We start from the raw sequence: 23,740 nt of genomic DNA, 5'->3' as shown, positions 1-23,740 counted from the left end.
TTATTTATATATTCAACAAGTGTCTGCATTGTCAACAAAGCTTCTGTTTTGCATTTTCAGTTACAAACAAGAGAAGTCAGAACTCGGTTTTTCACGAGAAGTGCTGATGATGGAAAAATCAGTAGAAAATCATCTGCATTGACATTTTTGTCGAGTATGTAAATATCGTTGGATTATTCACATCATCGTAAACAATATATAAAATGTTCAGGGAGATCTTTATCATTAATATTTCTTTATAAACCCATGAAGTCGGAACTTAGTTTAATCGGCAGAACATCGGTGGAAAGTCACCTGCTCCATCGTTTTTTGGCGATAATGTATTTTTTGTGCATTGTTTATATTATAATTAAAAGTGTCAACTATTTTACGTAGGACCATCGTTCTAGATATTTAACGATAAACACTAGAAGTTAAAACTTGATTATTTCCAAGTTATGCGTATAATAAAAATCTCTTAAGAAATTACCCCTTCCGTAATTTTTCGTAAGTATATTTTTTTCATGAATTGTTTTCATGATAATAAAGAGTGTATGATAAAAGCATAGTTCAGAGGTCACCAGAGTAACTTCATCCAGATTTATGGATGTCTTAGTATATTCCTGTAAGTGTGTGTTTATTTGTGTGCAGTGACACTGTTAGTGAGCTCGACGATCCACGTTATCGACCAATTGAATATATACGATAAGACATTCGCACAAATACGCTAACACTTACATAAATCAGAACTGATTGGCCCTCGCGTTCTCTGAGCTAAGCTTTCATCATACATTTCTTATGAACAAACGTCTGCAATACATAGTGAAGCATTCGTAATCAAGTAAAATCAAGTAGAAAGCCTACTTCTATGGATGTAAGTTATGAAAAACGTAAGTATGAAAATTGTAGATAGGGTTGACTTATAATCATGTTTTACAACCCATTTTATACAATTGGTAATGTACCAACGCTGTTTTGAAAAGAATTACTTTCCTAAGCTGTATTCTTGCGCGTGGTAAATAACTAAATTTTTGTTTGTTACTTGAAAATAAGTTTAAAGTTAAAAAAAAAAAAAAAGAAAAAAAAATACAACCCACTAAACAGGTTGTTTTGAGAAGTAAAAGTACCATTAAATGAGAATATTTTTAAGTAAAGCTATGTGAACGAAGGTTCTTAAATATTAATTAGCTCTTGTGTAAACTTCATATGTAAATAATGTAATATGTATGACTTCTTCAAATAACGCTTAATAATAGTACCTCCTGAGTGGTGTTGGAGTCTTTTAAAAAAAAATTACAAAACTGGAGTTTCACCAAAATATTTTCTTTAATTACCATCCTTACAATAACATAATATCAACATTAATATCTTTATTTGTGTGTAATCTAACATACATAAACAATGAGTGCAATTTTTGTATTCTAAGTGGCAGTTAAATACCGTAAGAAATCAATACAGTCAATCATGTTTTTATGAATAACGTTTTACTGTAACTTGGTACTTAACATTGTTTACATTATACCAGTTTATACTAAAACAAACCTTACATTTAATTTACATATATATATATATATATATATATATATATATATATATATATATATATCTCTCTATATAACATAGTTGTATTGACGAAAGTGAGTCTCAGCCCCCCCCCGCTCTCCCTCAGCTCCTCCTCGATTTACGTAGTTATTTGCTCGTTTTAAGATCATTTTTTAACAAATTATATTTAAGTAAGCTTTTTCACCTCCCCCTTTGCCTTCCCCCGAAAACACTTATTTATAGAATGTTTTACCATCATAAATGTTAAAAAATATACGTAATTTAGTACCCAAGTTATACCTCAGTTGTAGGGTTTTTTAAGTCACTGAACATAGGTCTCCCTCTGACCATTCGCGCTTCCTTACTCACATATGTCTCTGAAGTACCATTATTTGTTCAACTTGATTAAACTATTACATTTAAAACCTCTTTCTGGTCCATGTTTACTTTACCCAAATATAAAATTCTTGATTACCTGAGGACTTTATTAACAAAAAGAATGTGGAAGGAGGTATAATTAAATAGACAAACACAATTAAGATTTTGAAACAATAATTTATTCTGTTAGCTTAATGTTGTGATGTTTCATGTAACGTTTAAATCCATCTGTTCTTTTAAAACACTTTCCACATTTTTCACATATTTGTTTTTCATGGTTTTTATGAATTAACATACGTCTGTTTAAATGTGACGATCTTTGAAGTTACATATTTTTAAATAACTGAAAAATTTCTATTCAAACAATATTTTCAATTTCTGATTTATTCTTGGACTCAATTGGAATAAAAATTCTTTTTAGATTCTTACATCTTGATAAAGCAACGTATAATTTTCCGTGAGAGAATAAAGGTTTTTTAACACACAATTCTTAGAAATCAAAACTCTGTATTTGTGATTTGTTGATAGTCATAGAAAATGCTAATACAAAGGGACACTGTGTTTCATATAAGACAAAAGGTAATAATAATGAGGTGTCAGTGTTCAATATTATTCTAGGAATACAAGCTTTGCTTTCTTTTTTTTCTCCCGTTATTATTTCTGCTTCTACATGATAGTTAAATAATTTTGTTATGTTCAAAAATCTTGTGCCATTACAAAGACCGTCTGTCTTCAGGATCTTCTTAGTCAAACAGCTGAGCGCTTGTGCGGAGCCGTAGCATTGAATTGGGAAGATATGCCATTTGTCGACTTAGATATCATTTTCATTTTCAATATGCATCAAAAATATATTCGTTTAGCTCAGTCGTACCCTACGCGGGTGTACATTTACGAGACAAATATTGTTATCAGGTGTGTAGGGACATTTTGTTGTTGCGTAATTAGTTCTGATGCTGAAGAGGTCTTTGTAGCCATTGGGCAATTAAAAAGGAAACTTAACCTTATTTTATGTAATGTTGTGGGTATGATCTGAAATATTTGGGTTCCAAGCCGATTCATTTGTTTCATGTAATTATTTAAACGAAATAACTAAAAATTATAAATCTAGTAAGAATTTTATAAATGTTTTAATAGAAGCTGGACAGATTTCTTTTTGTTTTGGTAAACCTACAGTTCTTCTGTTATATATTCACGAAATTTGAAATACTGCCTTTTAAAAAAAATTCAATCGCTTGTTAAACAATTGTAATAAAAGTTTTTTTCATCCTGTGATTGCCTAATATTTTTCTTAAACTTTTCACTTTTGAGAGACATTACCATATATCTGATAAACATACAACACATCAATTAAGTTAGAGTCATATATTGATTAAGTAAAGCTTACACAAAGATCAAAGACCCCCCTTTAGCGTCAGGGCTAAATTACAGTAGGTTAAGTATTAAATTTCTTAAACATTTCAATTAAAGTTAGTTTATAAACGTCTACGTATTCTATGAACAGGTGAGGATGCTCTCGGTGATGTATTGATTTGATTTTAAATCCACTTTTTTTTTTCCTTGGTTACCACAGTCAGTGCTATTATTTAAAAAAATTTTGATGTGTGGTCCTGAAGTCATGAAACTATAATGACGTACATTAATTATTATTAATTTTTAAAAACATATTCATGGACTAACTTGAAATGTTTGTGTTTGTTGTGAGCTACATGATGGAATAAGTTTCAGCCATTTCCGAAATGTAAATTTAAAGAGTCTTTCAGACTTTACTATAATTTGGATGGTAATAGAAAATTTTTTTTTACAACAGAATTATTAGTAACTATTGGTTTTGATAGTTTCTCTGGGCACGTTAATCCACAGCAACATTATGAGAACAAACACAATATAAGCTATGATCCACATCAATCGTTATTTGTTTTTCATTGTACAGTTATAAAGTTAGAAAGATCAGTTGACAGCAGAGAATATTGGATTAATCCAACTCCTGCAAGCATACGCTTTTGTAGACCTATAAGAATATCGTTTGAGAAAAAAGATTCTACGTCTATCAATCAGATTAAGAGCCTTCAGGATCAGATACAAAATCTTACAAAACATAAATTCAGAATTTCTAATGATAAGATGGTTAATGTGAAATTCAATGTTAAACAGACAATGTTTGACAAAAAAGCCCTTAATTCTGTAGTTAATAATAACTCTAGTCAACGTTGTTCAATGTGCTATATGACAACTCGCGAATTTAGTAACATGAAGAATAATTTTACTCCAAAGGAGGAAAACCTTTTACATGGAATGGGTTTGCTTCACTGTAAAATAAAATGTTTTGAATAGTGCACAAAACTTGCTCACAGAATTTCAGTTAAACAATAGGATGTAACAGCTAATGTTAAAGGTATTTGATGTGAATTGCTATATAGTCTAAGGTAGTAGTGGTGCAATTTATATACTCTCTAAATTGAATTAATAAAATTTTACTGATTCACCAATAAATATAGTCACTGGTGATTAAGTAAAACTACTGACAAGATAATTGGAAATTGATGCCTGATCAGTAAGATAAATACAAAAATTCAAAAACTAGTTATCATTTTTGTAAGCTATACAGCTAAATAACAAAAAAACTAAAGCTTAAGAGTCTTATAACCCAATAGACTAAGATACAATACCCATTAACACGGCAAGTTTGTAGTCGTTTTCGTAATTAACAAATCTAGCGAAATATCAATTCAAAATTTTATTAACCCTACTTCTACCTTAAAAATTAAACACAATTAAGCATGTAGTAATAAAAGTAATATAATTTATTTTAAATGTTAAAAATAGAAGCTGTTGAAAAGCAAAAGAAGATAGTGCAAAAAAAATTATATGAAGCTTTACATATACGAACTGATCAAATAATCCAAGGCCACGGAACAACGAATACAGGCAATGTAGCTCGTACGTGTTTTAAAGATCCAAGAATTTTTGCTGAAGCTACAGGGATAGATAGTACTCTCGTCTGCAATATCGCTACCATAATTACTGCTTTTAAATGCAAGAAACATTTAGATCTTGTTAAATTGAAATAGATTTGCTTGAAAACGTATAAATCAAACTACAAATTGTATAAATGGTCAAGACTAAGCCCTTTGGTACACAAATTACTTATGCATGGGTGCGTAATAGCGAGAAAATTCCCAATGCCTATGGTCAACTTCTCAGAAGATGCATGTGAATAAGGCACAAATATTATAGGTAGTGTATTACTAAAGTATTCAAACTTTAAGCTGTTATACTATGCAGATGACAATTAGCATGAGATTTAATATCAAAATTATTTTAGATATTTTTCCTCAAATCGTGCCAGACAAGACAGCAGAAGTCATCGTATCGAAGACATGTTTAATAGGGCCATGTATCTGTCCGATCCTTTTATCTCAATGATAAATATTGACCAAAGGAGAAATGAATGCAATGTGAAACCTCTTTCAAAAAAGGTCGAAAAATTTGTAGTGTAATAAAATGGAACACAAAAAAAACCAAACCCTTTATGTTATTGTTATGGTTGATCCAAATTCAGGTTTTTAACTTTTATTGGTGGGAAAGACATAGGATTTTTTATTAAAATACATCGCTCTTTGCTGTTTTGAGGTTATGTTGATTATTTAAAAGTATTCATATTTAGATAATATAGCCACTTACATCCTATGGTCTCATATCAAACAGCTTTATGCAGACTGAAGTGAGAAGTTGGTTAAATTTAAAACAGTTTTATACGTTTTTCTAAAAAAAATCGTGTTTTTTTGTAAAATTTGGAGGTTAGAAAAAAAAATTCTCTTATAAATGTTATTTTCGTATTACACATCAACTTACGAGTATGCTCCAACTGAAATCATCTTTCTATTTTAATCCGTTCTTCAGATATTTGATTTTGAAAAAAAAAAAAAAAAAAAAACCCCACTGTGCGTCACACATAGACTAAACGTTAAACTAATACCAGTACACGCTAAAGTGTCAGGCGTCTCAAATAATCAAATGGAAACGGCGCAATATCAAGGGCTGATACAGCTTCAGGAGCCGACACCAAACCAAGCGATAAACATTGAGGCACACATTCTCAAGCACATCAGAGTCGTCACTTCATCGTGGTCTCTTTCGATTGTAATGGACCTGGAGCTTGAACGAAGCCAACTGAAGCTTGCCGATCCCCAGTTTGGCCACGCTCGTGCCGTGCAGCTTGTATTGAGCACTGAGATTTATTGCCAGTTGCTCGTCCCTGGAGTTGTTCACACTGAGCAAATTTTAGCGCAGATTACTGTATGCTCACTGGTGGAACTTTTCAACTCAAAGGGACGACACTTTCAAGTACCTATACATCCCTCCACACGGTTAACGAAGACGCGAGTCAGGATGAACTTATCAGTCTGGTATGACGATTTTGGGCTCTCGAAGATGTGCCGCAAGTGAAGAGACGCTCAAAGGCTGACGCTGAGTGTGAAAAGATGTACATCAACGGTCATTCTCGTGATCCCAATGGTCGGTACATCGTTCGGCTTCCTCTGAAAGCACATTGTTTGGACTTGCTTGGAGAGAGTCTGCCACAGGCTCATCTCACACTCTCTACCATGCACATAAGGATGCAGAGAGATGCAGAGTTTAGTGAGGCATACCGAGGCTTTATGGAGGAGTATCTTGCCTTGGGTCATATAAGACTTGTTGGATTGGAGGAGCTGTACGATAAATCAGTGCCTATGTGCTGTATTCCTTACCACGGTATTTAGCAGTATAGTGACGGTGGTAAAAAGTTCAAAGCCGTCTTCAACGCTTTAAAACCAATTTTCTCGGTTCATAGCATCAATGAAATTCTGCATGCTGGGCTGAAGCTGCAGACCAATCTCGCCGTGATAGTTACTCGCTGAAGGTTTCACCTAGTGGTTTTTTTTGCTGACATCAAAATTATGTTCCACCAGGTTAAGATTACCCCCGAACCTTTTCACCTACAATGGATACTCTAAAGCTCATCGCCTACGGAGGAATCTAAGCACCATCTCTGCATCAGCTCTGCAAGGACGAAGTAGCTTGATTTTTAAAGGCAGTTGGAGCTGTACAAAAGGAGCTGTATGTAGACGATTTTCTCGTCAATGCTGATGATTTTTCTACAGCGATGATGTAGCGAGACCAGATCATCCAGTTCCTGAAAGCGGGTGATTTAGCCCTCAAAAAGTGGATCTCAAATTACCTAGATCTTCTCAAGAATATTGATCCAGCTGACCTTCTGCGACCCAATTGGTTCTGCCTGGCCACCAACGATCCAGTCAACGAGCTTGGCGTGACTTGAGATCTAGTCAACGATCAACTTTGATTTAAAGCGCCGACCAGCAGCTCTGCCCTCTTGATTAAGCAATAGGCTCTATCTGATTTTGCCTAGATATTTGACCCGACAAGCTGGTTGGCCCCACTCACCGTACGTGCAAAACTCATTATACAGGATCTCTGGCGAGCAGAGCTTGGATGGGACGAGCCCGTTCTCGAGCCGAGGGCCCAACAATGGAGACACTTTTTGAGACACGCTTTAGGTGTGCAGAATCTCAGCAGACCTCGATGGCTTGGCAGCAGTTCAAAGTCCACGATCCAGCTGCACGTCTTTGGTGATGCCAGCCACCGCATGATGGTCTTTTGTGTTTATGCTCGAGTTTCTGGTGGCGCGGGTGAGGTGTTCACTCATCTACTTTGGGCAAAGACAAAGCAAGCCCCTATCAGGAGCTTAACTTCATCTGAAAAGCCGGCTACCTGGATAACTATCCTTTGTCTCGAGCTTTGTGCAGTCCTTATAGCGGTGCATCTTCTTCGCCTCGTCGCTGAGAGTCTCAGGTTGCTACTTAGCATCTGCCACGCTTGGACTGACTCTTGCGTAGTTCTTGACTAGCTTTGTGCCATAGACCCAACAAAAACTGATTTTAAGGACAACTACATTGACCACATACACAGTTTGACCCCTGGAATGCCATGGCATCACATTCTGACCGGAGAGAATCCAGCTGATGTTGCTACCCATGGGACCAAGTGTTCTAATCTCGTTGAGTCCACACTGTGATGGTCGGGTCCACTCTGGCACAAAAGTGAAAAACAGCTTACACAGCAGCAGTGGCATACAGTGGGCACGTACAAAGTGTTTGCACAGATGCTTTCGGTCGACTAACGCGTGTGTCCTTAAGCGCTGGTGGATCGTTGGTGGACGGTCTCGTGTCCGCACTGCCCTACGCCGGTATGTTTTGTGCGTACGGCTTAGCACCCACCCAGGATTCCAAGCAATGGCCACCCTTCCGGCACAACGAGTCACCCCATCACGACCATTCAGTATTTGCGGTGTGGGCTATGCGGGATCATTTGCTCTCCTTCGCTTTAAAGGGCAAGGTCTCGTCACCGTGAAGGGCTACCTTGCCCTCTTTATTTGCTTCCGCACCAAGGCCGTACATCTCGGAGCCGTAAGAGACCTCTCAACGGAGAGCTTTCTTGGAGCTCTTACAAACTTTGTTGGACGTCAAGGCTTGCCCGGGGAGATCTGAAACGACAATGGTACCAACTTTAAGGGCGCCAATCACAAGCTTAACCGTCATCACCAGGAGGCTAAATTCAATTGGGACTGCGTGTATGATTCTCTCACCAAGGAAGGTATAACTTAGCGCTTTATTCCTTCATTCTCTTCTCATTTTGGGGGGCTTTAGGAGGCCGGGGTGAAGTCTGCGAAGGCTCATCTTTGGCAGATCATCAGACACCACAAGCTCACCTATGAAAAGTTTAGCACACTTCTTGCCAAGATTGAAATGACCCTCAATTTTCGTCTAATGGTACCACTGTCTGGCAACTTGGAGGATCTCGAAGCTCTGACGCCCGGGTATTTCCTCATAGGTGATTCTCTGAAAACAATTCCACATCCTGGTACTGCTGAGTCATCGAGATTAAATTATGCCACACATTGGGACCTCGTCCAGGGACTGCGAGATCGTTTTTGATCGCACTAGATTCACAAGTATCTTTATACTCTGCAGCAACGAACCAAGTAGACCCACCCGACAGCCAATCTCAACGTAAACGACCTCGTTGTAGTACTCGATCCATCGCTGATTTACTCTGACGGCTGGTGTCTACGTGGACGTGTCGTCGAGGTCCGTCCTGGTCACGATGGCCTAGTACGCTCTGCCACTATTAAAACCACTACAGACACATACACACGTCGAAAAATCCAGTTGTCTTTACTTCCTATCGACCCAGTCGATTTAGAGTCAGGTGGCCCGACTCCGAACCCGTCAGCGGCAAGTGCGATTTCTTTCAAACTATCTTGTCGTTCTAGGAATGAGATGGGCGGGATGTTGGTTTGAAACTCCCGCTGGTTAAGATCAATGGAAGATTCGACGACGGAGGAAGGGGGAACTGGCGCTGATGCCTGGCCTGGGCTAGAGAAGTATTTTTAATGTTGATTTAATCTGACGGTCTGTCCTGTTTTCGAGAAATAAACGAGAAGTTTCTTAACAGTCACGAATCAGAAGTTATATTTCTTCTATATACAAAAAGTAGCAAAAAGATCATTCAACCTTTTTTCCCAACAAAAAAAAAAAAGGGAAACTAACGAAAAGAAGCACCCCAAAGAGAGCAATTGCCTAGTACGTCTACGTCGTTGTTCCTGGATTCAGCTAAACGTTGGCTTAGAATTTAGAAACAGTTCTTTCACAAAGAAGAAGTTAATAGTATAGCTACCCGCTTAACAGGAATTCAATGTAAAAGTTATAAAATAATAGGGTTTTGTTCATAGTAAGATACCAAAGTGAAGAGTATCTTGTAATGTTGAATGAAAAACGAAGTGTAAGAACTAGTCTAGTGAATAAAAGCAGCTAGCAACTATTCACTTAGCAGATTTAAGGCTCTGATTTGTTCTACATTGTTTGTATATTGTTCTATGGCTATGATTTTAAGTTTATAAAAACATTCTGAAGTGATAGGCTCAAGAAGACTCCTAACTGGTATTAAGAGACCAAAGTACAAATATTAATGGTTTTGTTATGCTAATGTTTAAGGTTATTTCTTATGTGATAAATTTGTATATATGTTTTTTGACTATTCTTTAAGGTAATAAAAATAATCTAATGGAATAGGGTTGAATGGACTTCAGATTCGGATTCCGGGATCCAAAAAACGTCTAGTAAGTGTTCTCTTGTTTCAAAAAGCATTTTTTTTTTTTGTGAATTGACGTTTTGTAACAAATCAGATAGTCTTACATTAAATGTATCTGAAAGAGGCTTTTTACCAAGTGTTTAACTTGACAGACATTTTGTTTATGCTCCAGTTTACTTTACAATTATAAATGAGTACATTTATGGTATATCCTAATGGTGACTAAAAAAATTCATCAACGAAAAACATTAATACATCAGAAATTTTAAAGAAATCATAATAAAATTATCACTGCACTCTTTAAATAATATTTCGTGTATTTATTGTACTGTTACGTCACCGTGAAATACTCTTTGAGTTGAAGCTTTCGCTTAACAAGTAAGGACACACGTTGGGCACGTAAATGGGACACAGGGCTAAAGGGGTAGTTCTAACTAACGACACGGTATTTGCACAGGGGCTACGGCTGTTACAACCGACTAGAACCGACTGCTGTGCAATATTTTGATGCACTTGCTCGCGGCTCGTCTAAGGTTAAATGACTTTACCCAGAGCAGCATACCGAAGGGTATCCCGTTCACGATCTAGATAATACCAGCACCCTTACGAGAAAAAGTATCGTTTCTAGAAGTTACGTGGGGGTAAATGGTAATTTGACTTGACTGGTTATCCGACCTGACTCGGATGTACTAATGCTGTCGTAAGTACTGATTTTTGCTGTAATCCGACGAGTTGTTGCTCCGATGGTACCACTATTGTGGTGGATAATGGTGTGCCCGTAAAAAACACTTCATATTTCTCGATGATGCACAATGGTGTGCGCGTAAAACAGACTTAATAATTTTCGATGATCCAGGTGTACCAATACGGGGGTGGATAATGGTGTGCACGTAAAACAAACTTAGTCATTGACCCGGCCAAAAAAGAGTAAGAACAGGAAAAGAGGGAATACAAAAAACTTGTTATATAAGCTTCAACGCTTACTTTTATTTACACAGAAAACAGAAGTACACGTTGAACCAGTGCGAGCCAAGGCAAGTAAAGTATCAGAAATGTTACGCACTTTTGAAGAACTGAGTGATAGTAGATGCAGACTCTAACTATTCAGTCAACCGTTTGATGGTGAAAAACAAAATTAACTGTGTCCTTACCTCGTGGTAGCCTGAGAAGTAGCAGAAGTGGACTCTTACTACTCAGTCTACTGTTCGAGGGGTAGTAGTTAAAAGAGTCTCTGGGCCTTTTTATGAGGAGTAGCAAACCTTGGTGACACGCTGGTTCAAAAATGACACAGGAAAACTTGCCGAGGAAAAATCTTTAAAAAAATACGATAGCTAAAAATCTTATTGACTAGAACTGCTCCAGTTCAGCCACTCAAAAATTGGCACTTCCCACATCCAGCTTACTTTCCCACATGCGTCAAGAGACAAGAAGCTAATTTACTTACTTTTGCCCTTCCTTTCTCTTTTACATCAAAATTTTACAAGATTTTAATACAACTTAACATTATCATTAAGACATAATATTAGAAATATTTACAAATGTTAAACAGCGGTATCATTGTGTATATCTGGTTGTTCCGTTATTAATTAAAAAAAAAAGAATAAATATTAATTCAACATGAGTTATCCGTATATAAGTTAAATGTAATGATTAAAGTAAGCCTTAGTTTATTAGCAATGTAAATTTATATCGACGCTTTGACTAGATGTGACGTTGATTGATTTTTCCAATGGATTAAGTGTATTTCTCCTGAGCTTCTTATATTGTATTAGACTTATTGATCGGTAATGCATCTTTACTTTCAGAGCATAACTGATTTCTGCTTGGTTATCACAATTTATCATGGTGAAAAAAGATTTTTTCGTCTTGGTTTCTCTCTGCTTGTAGTATATATTGCGTTTTACACTTGCTGTATTGATTTCTTTGCGTGTGAGCTCGTAAGCCATTTCATAATTTCTAAGATTTTATTTTAATGTAATGCCGCCGTCAATTTCTTTCTTATTTATTATACTCTTAAAAAATGTCCTTTTTTTTCTTTGTAGTCATACTCTGTTTCTTGAGCGATTTTTTTTTTCAGTTGGCTGACCTAATTGCAAACCATTATATAAGTTTTTGTAATTTATGTTAGTTTTAAATATTTTAGTTGTCTTGGGTGGGTATGTATCATCGTCTGGTTCTACATCGTCGTTGCTCAGAGATTTTGACTTCTCCATCATTGAAATTCTTGTGTTATTTTGTTTGGCTTTTTAAATTTTTAAGATTGAAATGTCCACTTTAATTTTAATCTTCTTGAATAATTTGTCTCCTAGGTATTAAGTCGTTCGTTTACTTAAGTTACGTAATATTTTCTTGCTGTTATTCCACTTAATAATGCTTGATTTTCTGCTTTGGAGCCACATTGTGCCAAAGTTTATTGGCTAAGGTCAGGAAAGGTTTTTGCTCGCTAAATTTTTCCGTTAAAAGTGTTTACCGTTAGGAGTTTCCTTTTTACAAACGTTTAGCTTCTCTAGGGACATTTTTCTTCCTACACTTTGATCTATAGTAGCAGGCTCACTGCCTTTGGGTTTTGTATGAAAAAGTTTAGCTTCTTGCTTTAATGGTTGCACTGAATTAGTATTATTTGTTATGCTCACTGCTGCTGTAGAATTTTTCTTACGATGACATGTATAAGCGTAACCAACTCTAATTATAGCATTGGTCCTAGTAAAGGTTTTAATCACTATTTTCCACTTACTACAAAGTCCCTTATTGTTTTTACCATATCTTAAAGTACCGTGGGCAAATGCAGGCCAACGAATAAACATGAACTATTGATGAATAAGAACTTACTAACCTTAGTACGTAAATTAAATTTATCATACTGTAAACTATTTAAATAAGTTGTTAAAACATGTTGACTAGAATTCTACTAAAATCCCGCATTATTTTTGCAACACTATAAATATTCAAAACTACCAGTAAACCTAATTATGTAAGCTTGTGACAGGCGAATTATTATAAAGACTACGTAAGACTGCGTAAAAGACGATTAGTAATATTAATAATAAGAATTTCAATTTTAATGTAAATTCAATATCGCATACTATCAGAAATAAATTACTGTATTTGCTATGTGAGTTTGTTCACAGGCGGTAAGACAACTGATCAAATCCTTTATGGTGGCTAAGATATAGTTAGCCCTTGGAACACTAAGGCCTTAAGTCTAAGTACGAAGCAGCTTTCTTGCCTGGATTTAAAAATCAGGCATTAGTTTGACTGTGTTGTTTGTGTTAGTTGTGGACTTGGAAGTGAAAAATTATTATAGCTATATTTGATATGGATATTTATAATCATAGTCATAAGGGAATATCAGGGTACAATCCTGCAGACACTTTCATAATTGTATAAATCATTATGTTTGCAAATATAATATAGAAGAAAGATCAAATTTCTTAGAAGGGATTAAAAAGAGGCAGAGAGAAAGTAAGGAGAGTCCTAAGTAAATGACAATTAGTCAAAATACGTTAAACTGCATTGAACTCACCCTTAATTGAGAAGTGTTCCAGAAGTTTTTTCTTGTTTTGTAAGATACAAAAAGAAAATTTTACTTGTCTTGAAAAAAACGTTGTCAAAAAGCATTAATATACTGAAAACTGATTAGACTTGTAACCATTTTTCTATTTTTTTTTCATTTTTAATACACACTTTTGTTGCGAAAAAAAAGAAAAAAAGTGGACAGTTGACCATTAGAGTTCTTAGATACCCTTTCTTTATTATTTAGCTCTTTTTCAATATCTCTATTTATTTAACCAATGCAGACAAAGTATACCACATCGTAAGGAGAAGATTGTGACTGATGGTAGTAGTAGATTAAAAAAGAATTTGTGTTGTACTGTAAACTACTTTAATTATCAGAAGCCTTATCTATTATTTGTAATATTAAACAGTTTTTCTGCGTGCAATAAAGGGATTTTTTTAAAGAACTAATAACTTATCAGAAAACTTTTCCAATTAAAACGGTAGTTGATCCCTAGAAAAAGATTAGAACGATAAAAAAGGAATATTTTTTTACTTTTAGTATTATATATGTTCTTATTTATGACATCGCATAATTATATTCATAACATGAAATGTTTTTTTAGCGTATAAGAGACAATGTTACTAAGTAATAATGTTTTACTTTTTTAACTGATACGTAAGTTAAATATAAATCTTCTTTTTCAAAGGTTTAGCTGCTGAACAGATTAATGCAGATAAATATGCACTTGTTTTCAACTATTATATAGTAACATACGACCACTGCACCATATTTTTGGAAGGAAAATATAGAAACAGTACGTATTCTATAATGGTTAATGTAAATCCTCTCACAGAAGTATCAATTACATTGCACTTTGATAAGTGGAGGGATGCTAAAATGATTGTTACGAGTTTTGATACTGAGAGTATCAAGGAGCTTAGTTTTTTATTACAATGGGACCTTACTCGAGATCCAACATTACAAATTGCAACATATTTTAAACTTATTACCCTTCTCTTAGAAAATAACAGTGAAAATATAAGTAGTATCATGGAATTCAGATATCTCACTCGTTCTGTTAAAGCGGAGTGCTCTTTTGTTACAAAAATACCTTCTTACAATTTAAACATGTATATAGAATGGAATGCAGATCAAGCTATAAAGCTTAATGTCAACACTAAATTAAACACTAATAATTGGATGAAAGGGCTTGAGTTTGCTGCTAAACTATTTTTACCCTTGGACAATTGGAAGGAAACATCTGTTAATGGAAAGTAAGCATTTACTTTATTATGAACTTCATCATCACAAATGTTGGGAGTGGAAGTTTAGTCCATCTAAAAAAATTTCAGTTCTATATATGATTATGTTGAATGTAATTGCTAAGTCAATATTTCATTAAAGACTCCCAGGTGCTAGTTTTCTTTACAAAATCATTTTTAAATAAGCTTCAAGCGTTCTATTGATTCTTATAAAATTATTTGAATTCCCTTAATTATTTTAACCTTATAAGAAGTATTTCGAATTTTTAAATATTGCTTACACTATTTTACAACGAGTGCTCCCTAAAAAACTTTTGGCAATTCTGTTAAATTGTCACTTACAACTGATTATTTACACAATAAAAGTAAGAATTCAATGAGAGTATTAGAAACTAAATACTTCGAAGGTCAGGGCGAAGAAGCGTGTATATTTAAAAGATAATATATTATACTTGTATTTTTAAAAATATGTCAAAGGTAATCGACAGTACTTGGTACACGATGCTGGTAACATAACTCATACTGTTGTTTATGAAAATTAAAAGTAAAATGCACTGTAAAGTTCATTATCAAAGTTGCTGTAGAGTACGGCATACTAATAGTATTTCCGACAAAAAACAGATATTTTTGAGAGCCCAAAGTCGTGTATTTACAGGTGCTTGATAAAACCATTAAATTTGTTTTTTTCCTTTACTTTCATGTAGTAAGAATTAATATCTTATTTTTTTATTCTTAGGGGTGGGATTTAAATACGAAACACTTACTTTCTTGTAAAAGGTTTTGTCAATAAGTGGGTTAACCTCTTCTGGCTCTCTGTAAACGTTTCACATGGAAGCAAGTATTTTTTCTATTAAAACCTTGCCTTAAGTATTAAGAAAAAATGAAATAAAAAGTCATTCATTATAGTATTTATAATATAAAGATAATCTTAGGCTTCGAACATTAAATTAAATCTTACATCGGATTCTTACCAACGGAAAAGTATATTACTAATGTTTTTTTCTAAATTTACTACTTATGGTAGTATTTTATGACCACTGTTGTGTCATAAGAAGCAAAATGCTGAGTTTGTCTGAGCTTTTAAATTGGTAGAAAAAAAATCGATGGTAATTAACTTTTTTTTTTTTTTTTAAACGTGAGCCAACCATTAGTATGTGAGTATTAGTAAATGCGTTCAACGAGATAGTATTTAAATAACAAACAGTATTATACACTACGCACTGAAGTTAAAAAAGTAAACAGTGCTAATTAAGTATTTAAGAATAACAGTAAGAATGGTTTAAAAAACCATTGAAGACTCAGTAACCATGCTTTTATTTATTGGGAAATCGTATAGCTACTTTTAAAAACAATGACAAATAAGTATTTCTGTCCAAATGTCTGGCTTATTTAGATTAAATTAAGCTGTTTTGAGTAGTACATTACGATACTAGTGCGTGGGAAAGGCGCTTAACGCACGCGTGTCACTTACATAACTTTTCGCACTGGTTTTGTATACAACTTTTCGACACTGCGTGTGCAGGGAGCAAGAGTTAGAGCCATATAATGTGGCTCTGCATAGACTTTCACTTACACACTCACTCGCACTAGTGCGGGGCACAGGCTGTGAGTTGCATGTATAAATTGAGTTCTTTAAAGACATAACTGATGCACTATCAATGTTACATCAATTCAACAAGTTTGCTAAGTTCAAACACACGAAAAAAAAAAAAAAGAGAATTTTCTTGTCATGTAAAGTAGTAACTTTAAACTAGTTACTAGCTGTTTAACTTTATTTTTAAATGAATAGACATTTAACCTACGAAGTATACATGTGCCATTTTTTTTAGTAAAAATAATTAATAAGGCGCAAATTTATTAATATAATCTTACAACATTTAGAGTGAGTGATCAGTGGTCATTGCCCCATTGTTTTAACTTAAGAAAAGAGTCCTTTAGTTTGAATAATGTGGTACTTGTAATATGGTACTAAAAATTTTATTTACACTGTTCGTACTAAAAAGTACTTTAAAAATCTATATGAATTTATATTAATGCACCAATTTTCAACCGATTGTTGGCTCACCCGCCATTCCCGCTCCCTAACCCCATCCCCACAAAATTCAACATCTGGCCTACGCCTGAAAATGTACCTTTCTTCCAAGGATATGTTAATCAAATTTACCTCCATTCCTTGACTCACCATTGGTCCTACCGCTGATTATGGATCTGATTCAGAATTTAAATAGAACCATGCCTTACGGCTTATCCTCTTTTCTGAAGAAACTGCCGACCAACAAGCAAGTAGTCGGTATTAATTAAAGCGAGTTATATTATTAAACGTCCGTCTTATTGTTCAAATTATCGTTCTAACAATTGTGAATTAATAAATCACATTTTCTAACTATTTTATTAGGCTCTTAATATATTCTTATTATTTAATATATCATTTCTTATAATATATTACCAGCTTAGCACGAAATTTACTTCACTGGTCAACCCAGGAGAGCTGTCAGCCTCGAATAGTCCACTACTCGTAAAAGTACTGGTAAATTACTTTTAAAACTTTACTTTATGACAAACACTGCTAAACACAAAATCATTTGCTGCCCACGCGCTATACGCTACATTCCAATTCTGGGGTGCCAAAGTTATGTCGAAGATCTACCAGGTCACGATTGGGGGCTCGTCTTGAAAAAAACCACTACCTTTCACATATTTATAATTGACAACCGCAACGCTGACGCACTCGAAATTCTACTTACTCACATTAGCAAAATTAAACTTACTTTTGCAGCAAAAAAATCACGGACTATACAACATTGTTTGATTTCTTTACAAATGAGACAAAAAGACTTACCCAACATTACAAATGTCGCAAACGTTCCTAAAATCAGGAAAATTAGTCACATCCTTATCGGGAATAATGGACACAGAAATCGTCACAAACTACGATTCAGCATCAAAAGATATCTCCAGTTTCATCCATAAAATTAGTAAGCTTTTAACAAATGACACAGAAATTTCTTAAGATTTTTCAAAATTAGACCTCAACACCCCACTTAATCCATACACAAGAGCATCACAGTTTATCAACTATAACAAAACAAGTGATGAATTTCGATTTTTGCTAGACAATAATACAACAAAATCAACTGAAAACAGAACCATTAGCACTTTTAGCACCAGCACACTTCTTAAAATTATCAAAAACCTATCATCAACCATCATAACTCCAACAATTTTACTCACAATTATTACTCTAGTCTTTTTAAAAAGCCTACATCCAGCAATTTTTTCCAAACTCTGAATAGCTTGCATAACATAAATAATTTAGCACTGCCACTTCTTCGCAATCTTTCTATTAAAGACACAATTAAAATGATACCTGTATACAAGGAGTCAAACATCCCGCTTTCAATCTTTTAAGACGGTTGCAAAAAAGCACGCCACGAAATTTTAAAAACGAACGAACCCAATTTAGCAAAATTAATTACAATGCGACTTTCAGGAGAAGCATAACTCTTCACTAAAAACAAGATTTTTTAAACCATTGAAGAAAAAGCAATATTTTTTACAAACATTATTAGATTCGCAAAAACATGGCATCAAATAATGAGCCAAATAGTGGTGTTAAAACAAAAAAAAAAGGAGAGAGCGTTATTTTCTTTTTGAATAGAGTTGAAGGCACTGCCCAAAAATTAATTGGAGCAACTCTCTATGACGGTCGAAAACATCAGGAATTTTATACACAAATAGAATAGGATACAGTTAAATATTCCATAATAAGGCTACATTGGGTAATAAAAACGGATATGAGACACAAAAACATACTTAAAACTGCCACAACTTAGGCTATACAGATAGAAAGAGACATCGAGTGTCATGAACTCAGAGATCTACAAGATACAGTAAAAATCATAACCAATAGACTAAGTCAAAATGCACAAATAAACTGTATACAAACTCTAGAAAAATGCCAAATTTGTAAAAGACGAGGGCACACAGCAGGCAATTGCTGGTATCACTGTAATACTAGTAAAACCGATACTTTACCAAGTCACGCCCATGTGCAATTCTACACCATCCACCATCGAACGTCGTTCTAGCCTCTTCTCTGTATCGTTATACACTAAGTCTCTAAAAAAGAGCATCTCATGAAGTCAACCATCACGTCATTATCTTGCACCTACATATCAATCTAACAATTATGTATCAAATCAATACATGCAGCAACAAACTTCAAACTCAATTAATAATGATCGAATCAATTTCAAAACTTGCAATTATTGCAAAATATTAGGTTACTGAAAATACGAATGTGAAAAAAGACCTACAATGATAAAATTAAACAAGAGGCATCGAGAAATGACTTAGGTCTCCTTCAGAGGAAAAGCTTGGAAGATACCAGCAATGTAACACTTACATCTTCCTAAAACAACAAATAGTTAACAAAACCATCTTACTCAATATCGAAACCCAAATACCTATCGTAACATTCAAACTCAGTGAGATCAATTGACCCTTAGTTTACTATAAAAATTACTTAAAACTGAAAAATAACGTAAATCCTATCGAAACCAGAAAAAATAACACAAAATATTCCCAAAAAACAGCGTAAAAATTCCATTGCATGCACAAGTATTTCATGCATTTTCTTACGCGTTAAATTAACAAAGCACTCTCAGTCAGAACCACTAAAAAATGAACAATCCAAACCCACTAGTAATCAAGGAATAAGAAATCCCGAATTATCAAAAATCTCCAAAATCTGAAATCATGAAACAAAAAACGACATTCCAATATCGAAATTGCGAAATTATGAAACAAAGAACGACATTTCAAAAGTCTAAATTCGAAATTATGAAATAAGAAATGATACTCCAAAAGCTGGAATCTAAGATCGTGAAACAAACCTAACATTACTAACACCAAAATCTAAAATCAAGAAATAAAAAATTATTCTATAAACGCCAAAATTCGAAATCAAGATACAAAACCTTCTGTAATAAATTCTGAAATCTAAGATCCGAAAAATTAGAACACAAACAACGACGACACAAAAATCTAAAACTTTGAAATTAACAATAATCAGGTATCCATATGTGAAAATCAAAATAATGATAACACCGTAAGAAAACGTGGTGAAACTGCCTATAATTGCAAGAGCAGTGAAGTTGAAAATCATAACGCTAATCTATACACACAGCATCGTGATACGTACAAAAGTGACGTGGAAAAAAAACTCCTGAAAAGCTTTAATAGTTCAGAAAAATCACTTACGTACAAAAATAAAGGCTATGACTTCACGCAGTATACAAACTTACCTCAAAAGCATCTTAAAACTAAGTACCAAAAAGGACCACAAAAATTGAAAAAACGGATACACATGTATTATGTTGTATAACAAGAACTTAATATAACAACTAAGAAGGAAATATACTTCAAACATAAAAAATAAAACAATCTTAAGCACATTAGTAAATTTAAACGTAACATCGTGCGAACGAAAGGTTCTAAATCTATTACGTCTCGAGCACACTAAGCACAGCAAGCTAACACTCATAAAGAAGATAACAGTAGACTATGCCAACGGATTTCACCTCAAAGGTGAAAGCTTACCTGCTACGGACCTCATGGGGCTAATCATCCCCACGATAACTGGTATCTCTATTAAAATTAAGCATTTCCGGCAACATCTCATCTTGTGGGTAGAAATAAACAGACAAGTCAGAGAAATGCTTGACAACGAAGTCATTGAGCCTTTTACAAGCTCTTACGTGGCACCGGTTTTCTGCGTGCCAAAAAAGCCAGGACCTGACGGACAAAAAAAAAACTGTGTCCTTATAGACTTTAAAAGCTCAGTAACGTAATACTTGACAACAACTATCCCGTACCCAACATTGCATGAAATCTAGACAAAATCAGTGCATCTAAATATTTTAAAGTCTTCGATTTAAAAGCTGGTTATCACTAAATTAAAATAAAAAAAGAAGACAGAGATAAAACTGCCTTGCTGTATGAACTAGGGACTTTTTCACTTTAATAGATGCCTTTTCGGATTAGAAATAAGAGCACCAATATTTTTAGCACTCATAGTTGAGTTAATTCCAAACATAGAAGGAGCAGTTTTTTTCTTAGACGATGTATGTATTCACTTCTCAAAATTTAATAAACACTATAACATTATAATCCAATTTTTAAAGCAACTGAGAAAAGTAAATTAAGTCTTGCAGCCCGAAAAATGTGAGTTCTTAAAACAAGAAATAAATCATCTTGGTCACATAGTAAGAAAAAGAGGGCTAAAAGCCGACCCAAAAAAGATAGAGGCAGTTAAAGAATTTCCTTGACCAAAAAATTACAGAAAAAGTTAAAAAATTTTAAAGATTAGTAACATACTACCGTTGCTTTGTGAAAAACTTTGCTAAAATAGCTAAACCCTTAAACATGCTACTTAAAAAGGATCAAGAGTTCTCGTAAAATGAAGAAACACAAAAAGCATTTGAAATCCCAAGAGATAAAATATGCTCTCCTCCAATTTTAATCATCCCTGACTTTAAAAAAATACTTACAACAAATGCAAAATTCAGGCTACGCTATAGAAGGGGTGCTCTCTGAAGAAGAAATTGGAAAACATAAGCCCATCGAGTTCACATCTCCCACCTTGTCCAAAAGTGAAAGTCACTACTGTACATTCTCTAAAGAAGCCTTAGCTCTAATGTATTGCATAGAGGAATTAAGAGCATACCTTAACAGAAAAAAAATTTATATTAGTAACTGATCATCGTGTCCTTCTATGGCTCAATTTAATGAAAGACTCATGCTCTCGAGTCACACGCTGATGACTTAAACTCGCTAATTATTCAATTTAATATAATATACAAACCAGTCCTTCTAAGCATAAATGCAGACACGTTATCTATAAACCCAATTAACGTGTTTAAACTTTTACTCACCTGCATAAAAGAAGAGCCGAAACAGCTGCCAAATATCGTATCCAAAAAAATCCAGAAATATGGCATAGCGACCCGCCAAAGGTTAGGTTAGAGCATGAGCTCCCGCTACAAAGAAGCCCTATTAGTTTCAGCTTCCAAGAAACGAAAACTCGACAAAAATCACAATAAAGACCATGCACCCAGCTCAGCTATTTTTAAGCAAGAGCAGGCTGTTTTTTCCATAAAAGTAAGACAAACTGAAGAAAACTCACCAAGCACTCATCGCAAAATTAATAGAAGTCAGCAGCGAGACCCTCATAACGTCAAAGAAAATTTTTTTCATGCCCTATCCTTATGCGAAGCTTCCACTCTAGGAGAACACGAAGAAAATTATACGCAGAATAATAATCATAATAGTAGTCAACCCACCCTAATTACACAAACAAATAAAATGATTTTTTTAAGGTAAGAGATTTATATTAGAAAAGACAATTATGTTTACTTCGCCAACAACCTCGACCCACCATTAAATGACTGCGCACAAGATATCTGTGAAATAAATATATTATCCCGCTTTGAAAAACTGATAGTCGGTACCCCTAAATTAATAACAACACCAATTTTCACATAGTTTACCCATAAGACGTCAAGACAAAGAAGGCGTAAGAAATATAACAACAGTACTAAATAAGTCACTTATTAACTCAAACGACATATTGATAGAAAAAATGTATTGACAGTCAGCATTTCTAGAATCACCAAATTAGAAAATATCAATTTCCAAAAAATATTACATATGTTACAAAAGCATATAATACAAACCAAAATAACAATTTGTCTGGGAAAAATACAACATAGAACGTCTCTCAAAAGATATAACATTATTCAGGAAATGCATAACTCTGCTATAGGAGAACACAGAGGTGTCAATAAAACTTACAATAAACTAAAACACAAATATTTTCGTGAACATCAGAAAGGAGACATTGAATCGTAACTACACAAATGCCTCGAATTTCAACTAAAAAAATTAGTACGTGTTAAAATAAACAAAAATTAGTTATTACCACACACCTATGAGAGAGACACACCCACGAAACTTTTCACTAAACTAGCTTTAAACATAAAGGGTGCATTACCAGTAACTCAGCATAGTTATAAATATATTTTAATAATGTAGTGCTTATTTTTAAAATACGCTATAGCAGAACCATTAAAAGATCAAACTGATCTATCAATAGCAGAAGCTTCTGTTGAAAAATTCATTTGTCCTTACGGAGCTCTAGCAGCCAAACTAACAGATCAAGGCACTAACTTCCTAAGTAAATTAAGTAAGAGAGTAGCTAGTCAATTTAAGACCAAGCAATTAAAAAAATCAGCTTTACACCCTTAATCAAACGGTTCCCTTGAAAGATCACATTACAACGTTGCTTAATACCTTAAAATATTTATCACATAATTACAACAGTGGGATGAATTGGTTGAATTGGCGACGTTTAATTTCAATACTAAGAAACACGAAAGCATATAGGACACACCTATCAAACTAGTTTTTCAAAAAATGTTATGGCTACCTAGTAACAAATCTATTAAAGCAAGTGATTTATTACACACATATTCGCAGTACATGACAGATCTAGTCACTCAACTAAGTACCCTACATCAGATCACTCGAGAAAAATTGATTATGGCTAAAAATAGAGCAAAAAGATTTACGATAAAAAATTAAATTCTAAATTAATCGTAATAGTAGACAATTTATGTATGTATGGCTTGTACAAAGCCCTAAGGGTCAATAGTTTAACGATCAGTATTCAGGACCTAACTTGGTGCTCAACACATGGCAAAAAAAGAACGTAAAAATCAGGATCAACGAAACACAAAGCAAAATAATTCACAGCAACCGCTTACGCCACTCATACGTTTTTACGAATCCCTGAATAAATAAACATTTACATTAGTTAAATAAAAAAATTAAAAATAAAAAAAAACTACATGCACACATACTTACACCCGCA

General features: G+C 34.2%; 1 protein-coding gene across 1 annotated transcript in view; it reads left to right on the top strand.

The window, feature by feature from the left end:
- Apoltp (Apolipoprotein lipid transfer particle) overlaps window positions 1-23,740 on the top strand; it is a 2,496,658-nt gene that overhangs the window by 888,227 nt on the left and 1,584,691 nt on the right. The window contains exon 13 of the mRNA XM_089596186.1: window positions 14,253-14,820. Within this exon, the coding sequence (XP_089452312.1) occupies window positions 14,253-14,820 (568 nt within the window). The remainder of the gene's footprint in view (window positions 1-14,252; window positions 14,821-23,740) is intronic.

The sequence above is a fragment of the Copidosoma floridanum genome, unplaced genomic scaffold (assembly GCF_036245765.1).
Source record: "Copidosoma floridanum isolate Cflo_tuat_1 unplaced genomic scaffold, Cflo_Japanese_pri ptg000004l, whole genome shotgun sequence".
NCBI lineage: Eukaryota > Metazoa > Arthropoda > Insecta > Hymenoptera > Encyrtidae > Copidosoma > Copidosoma floridanum.
This window is presented reverse-complemented; position numbering and strand designations above follow the sequence as displayed.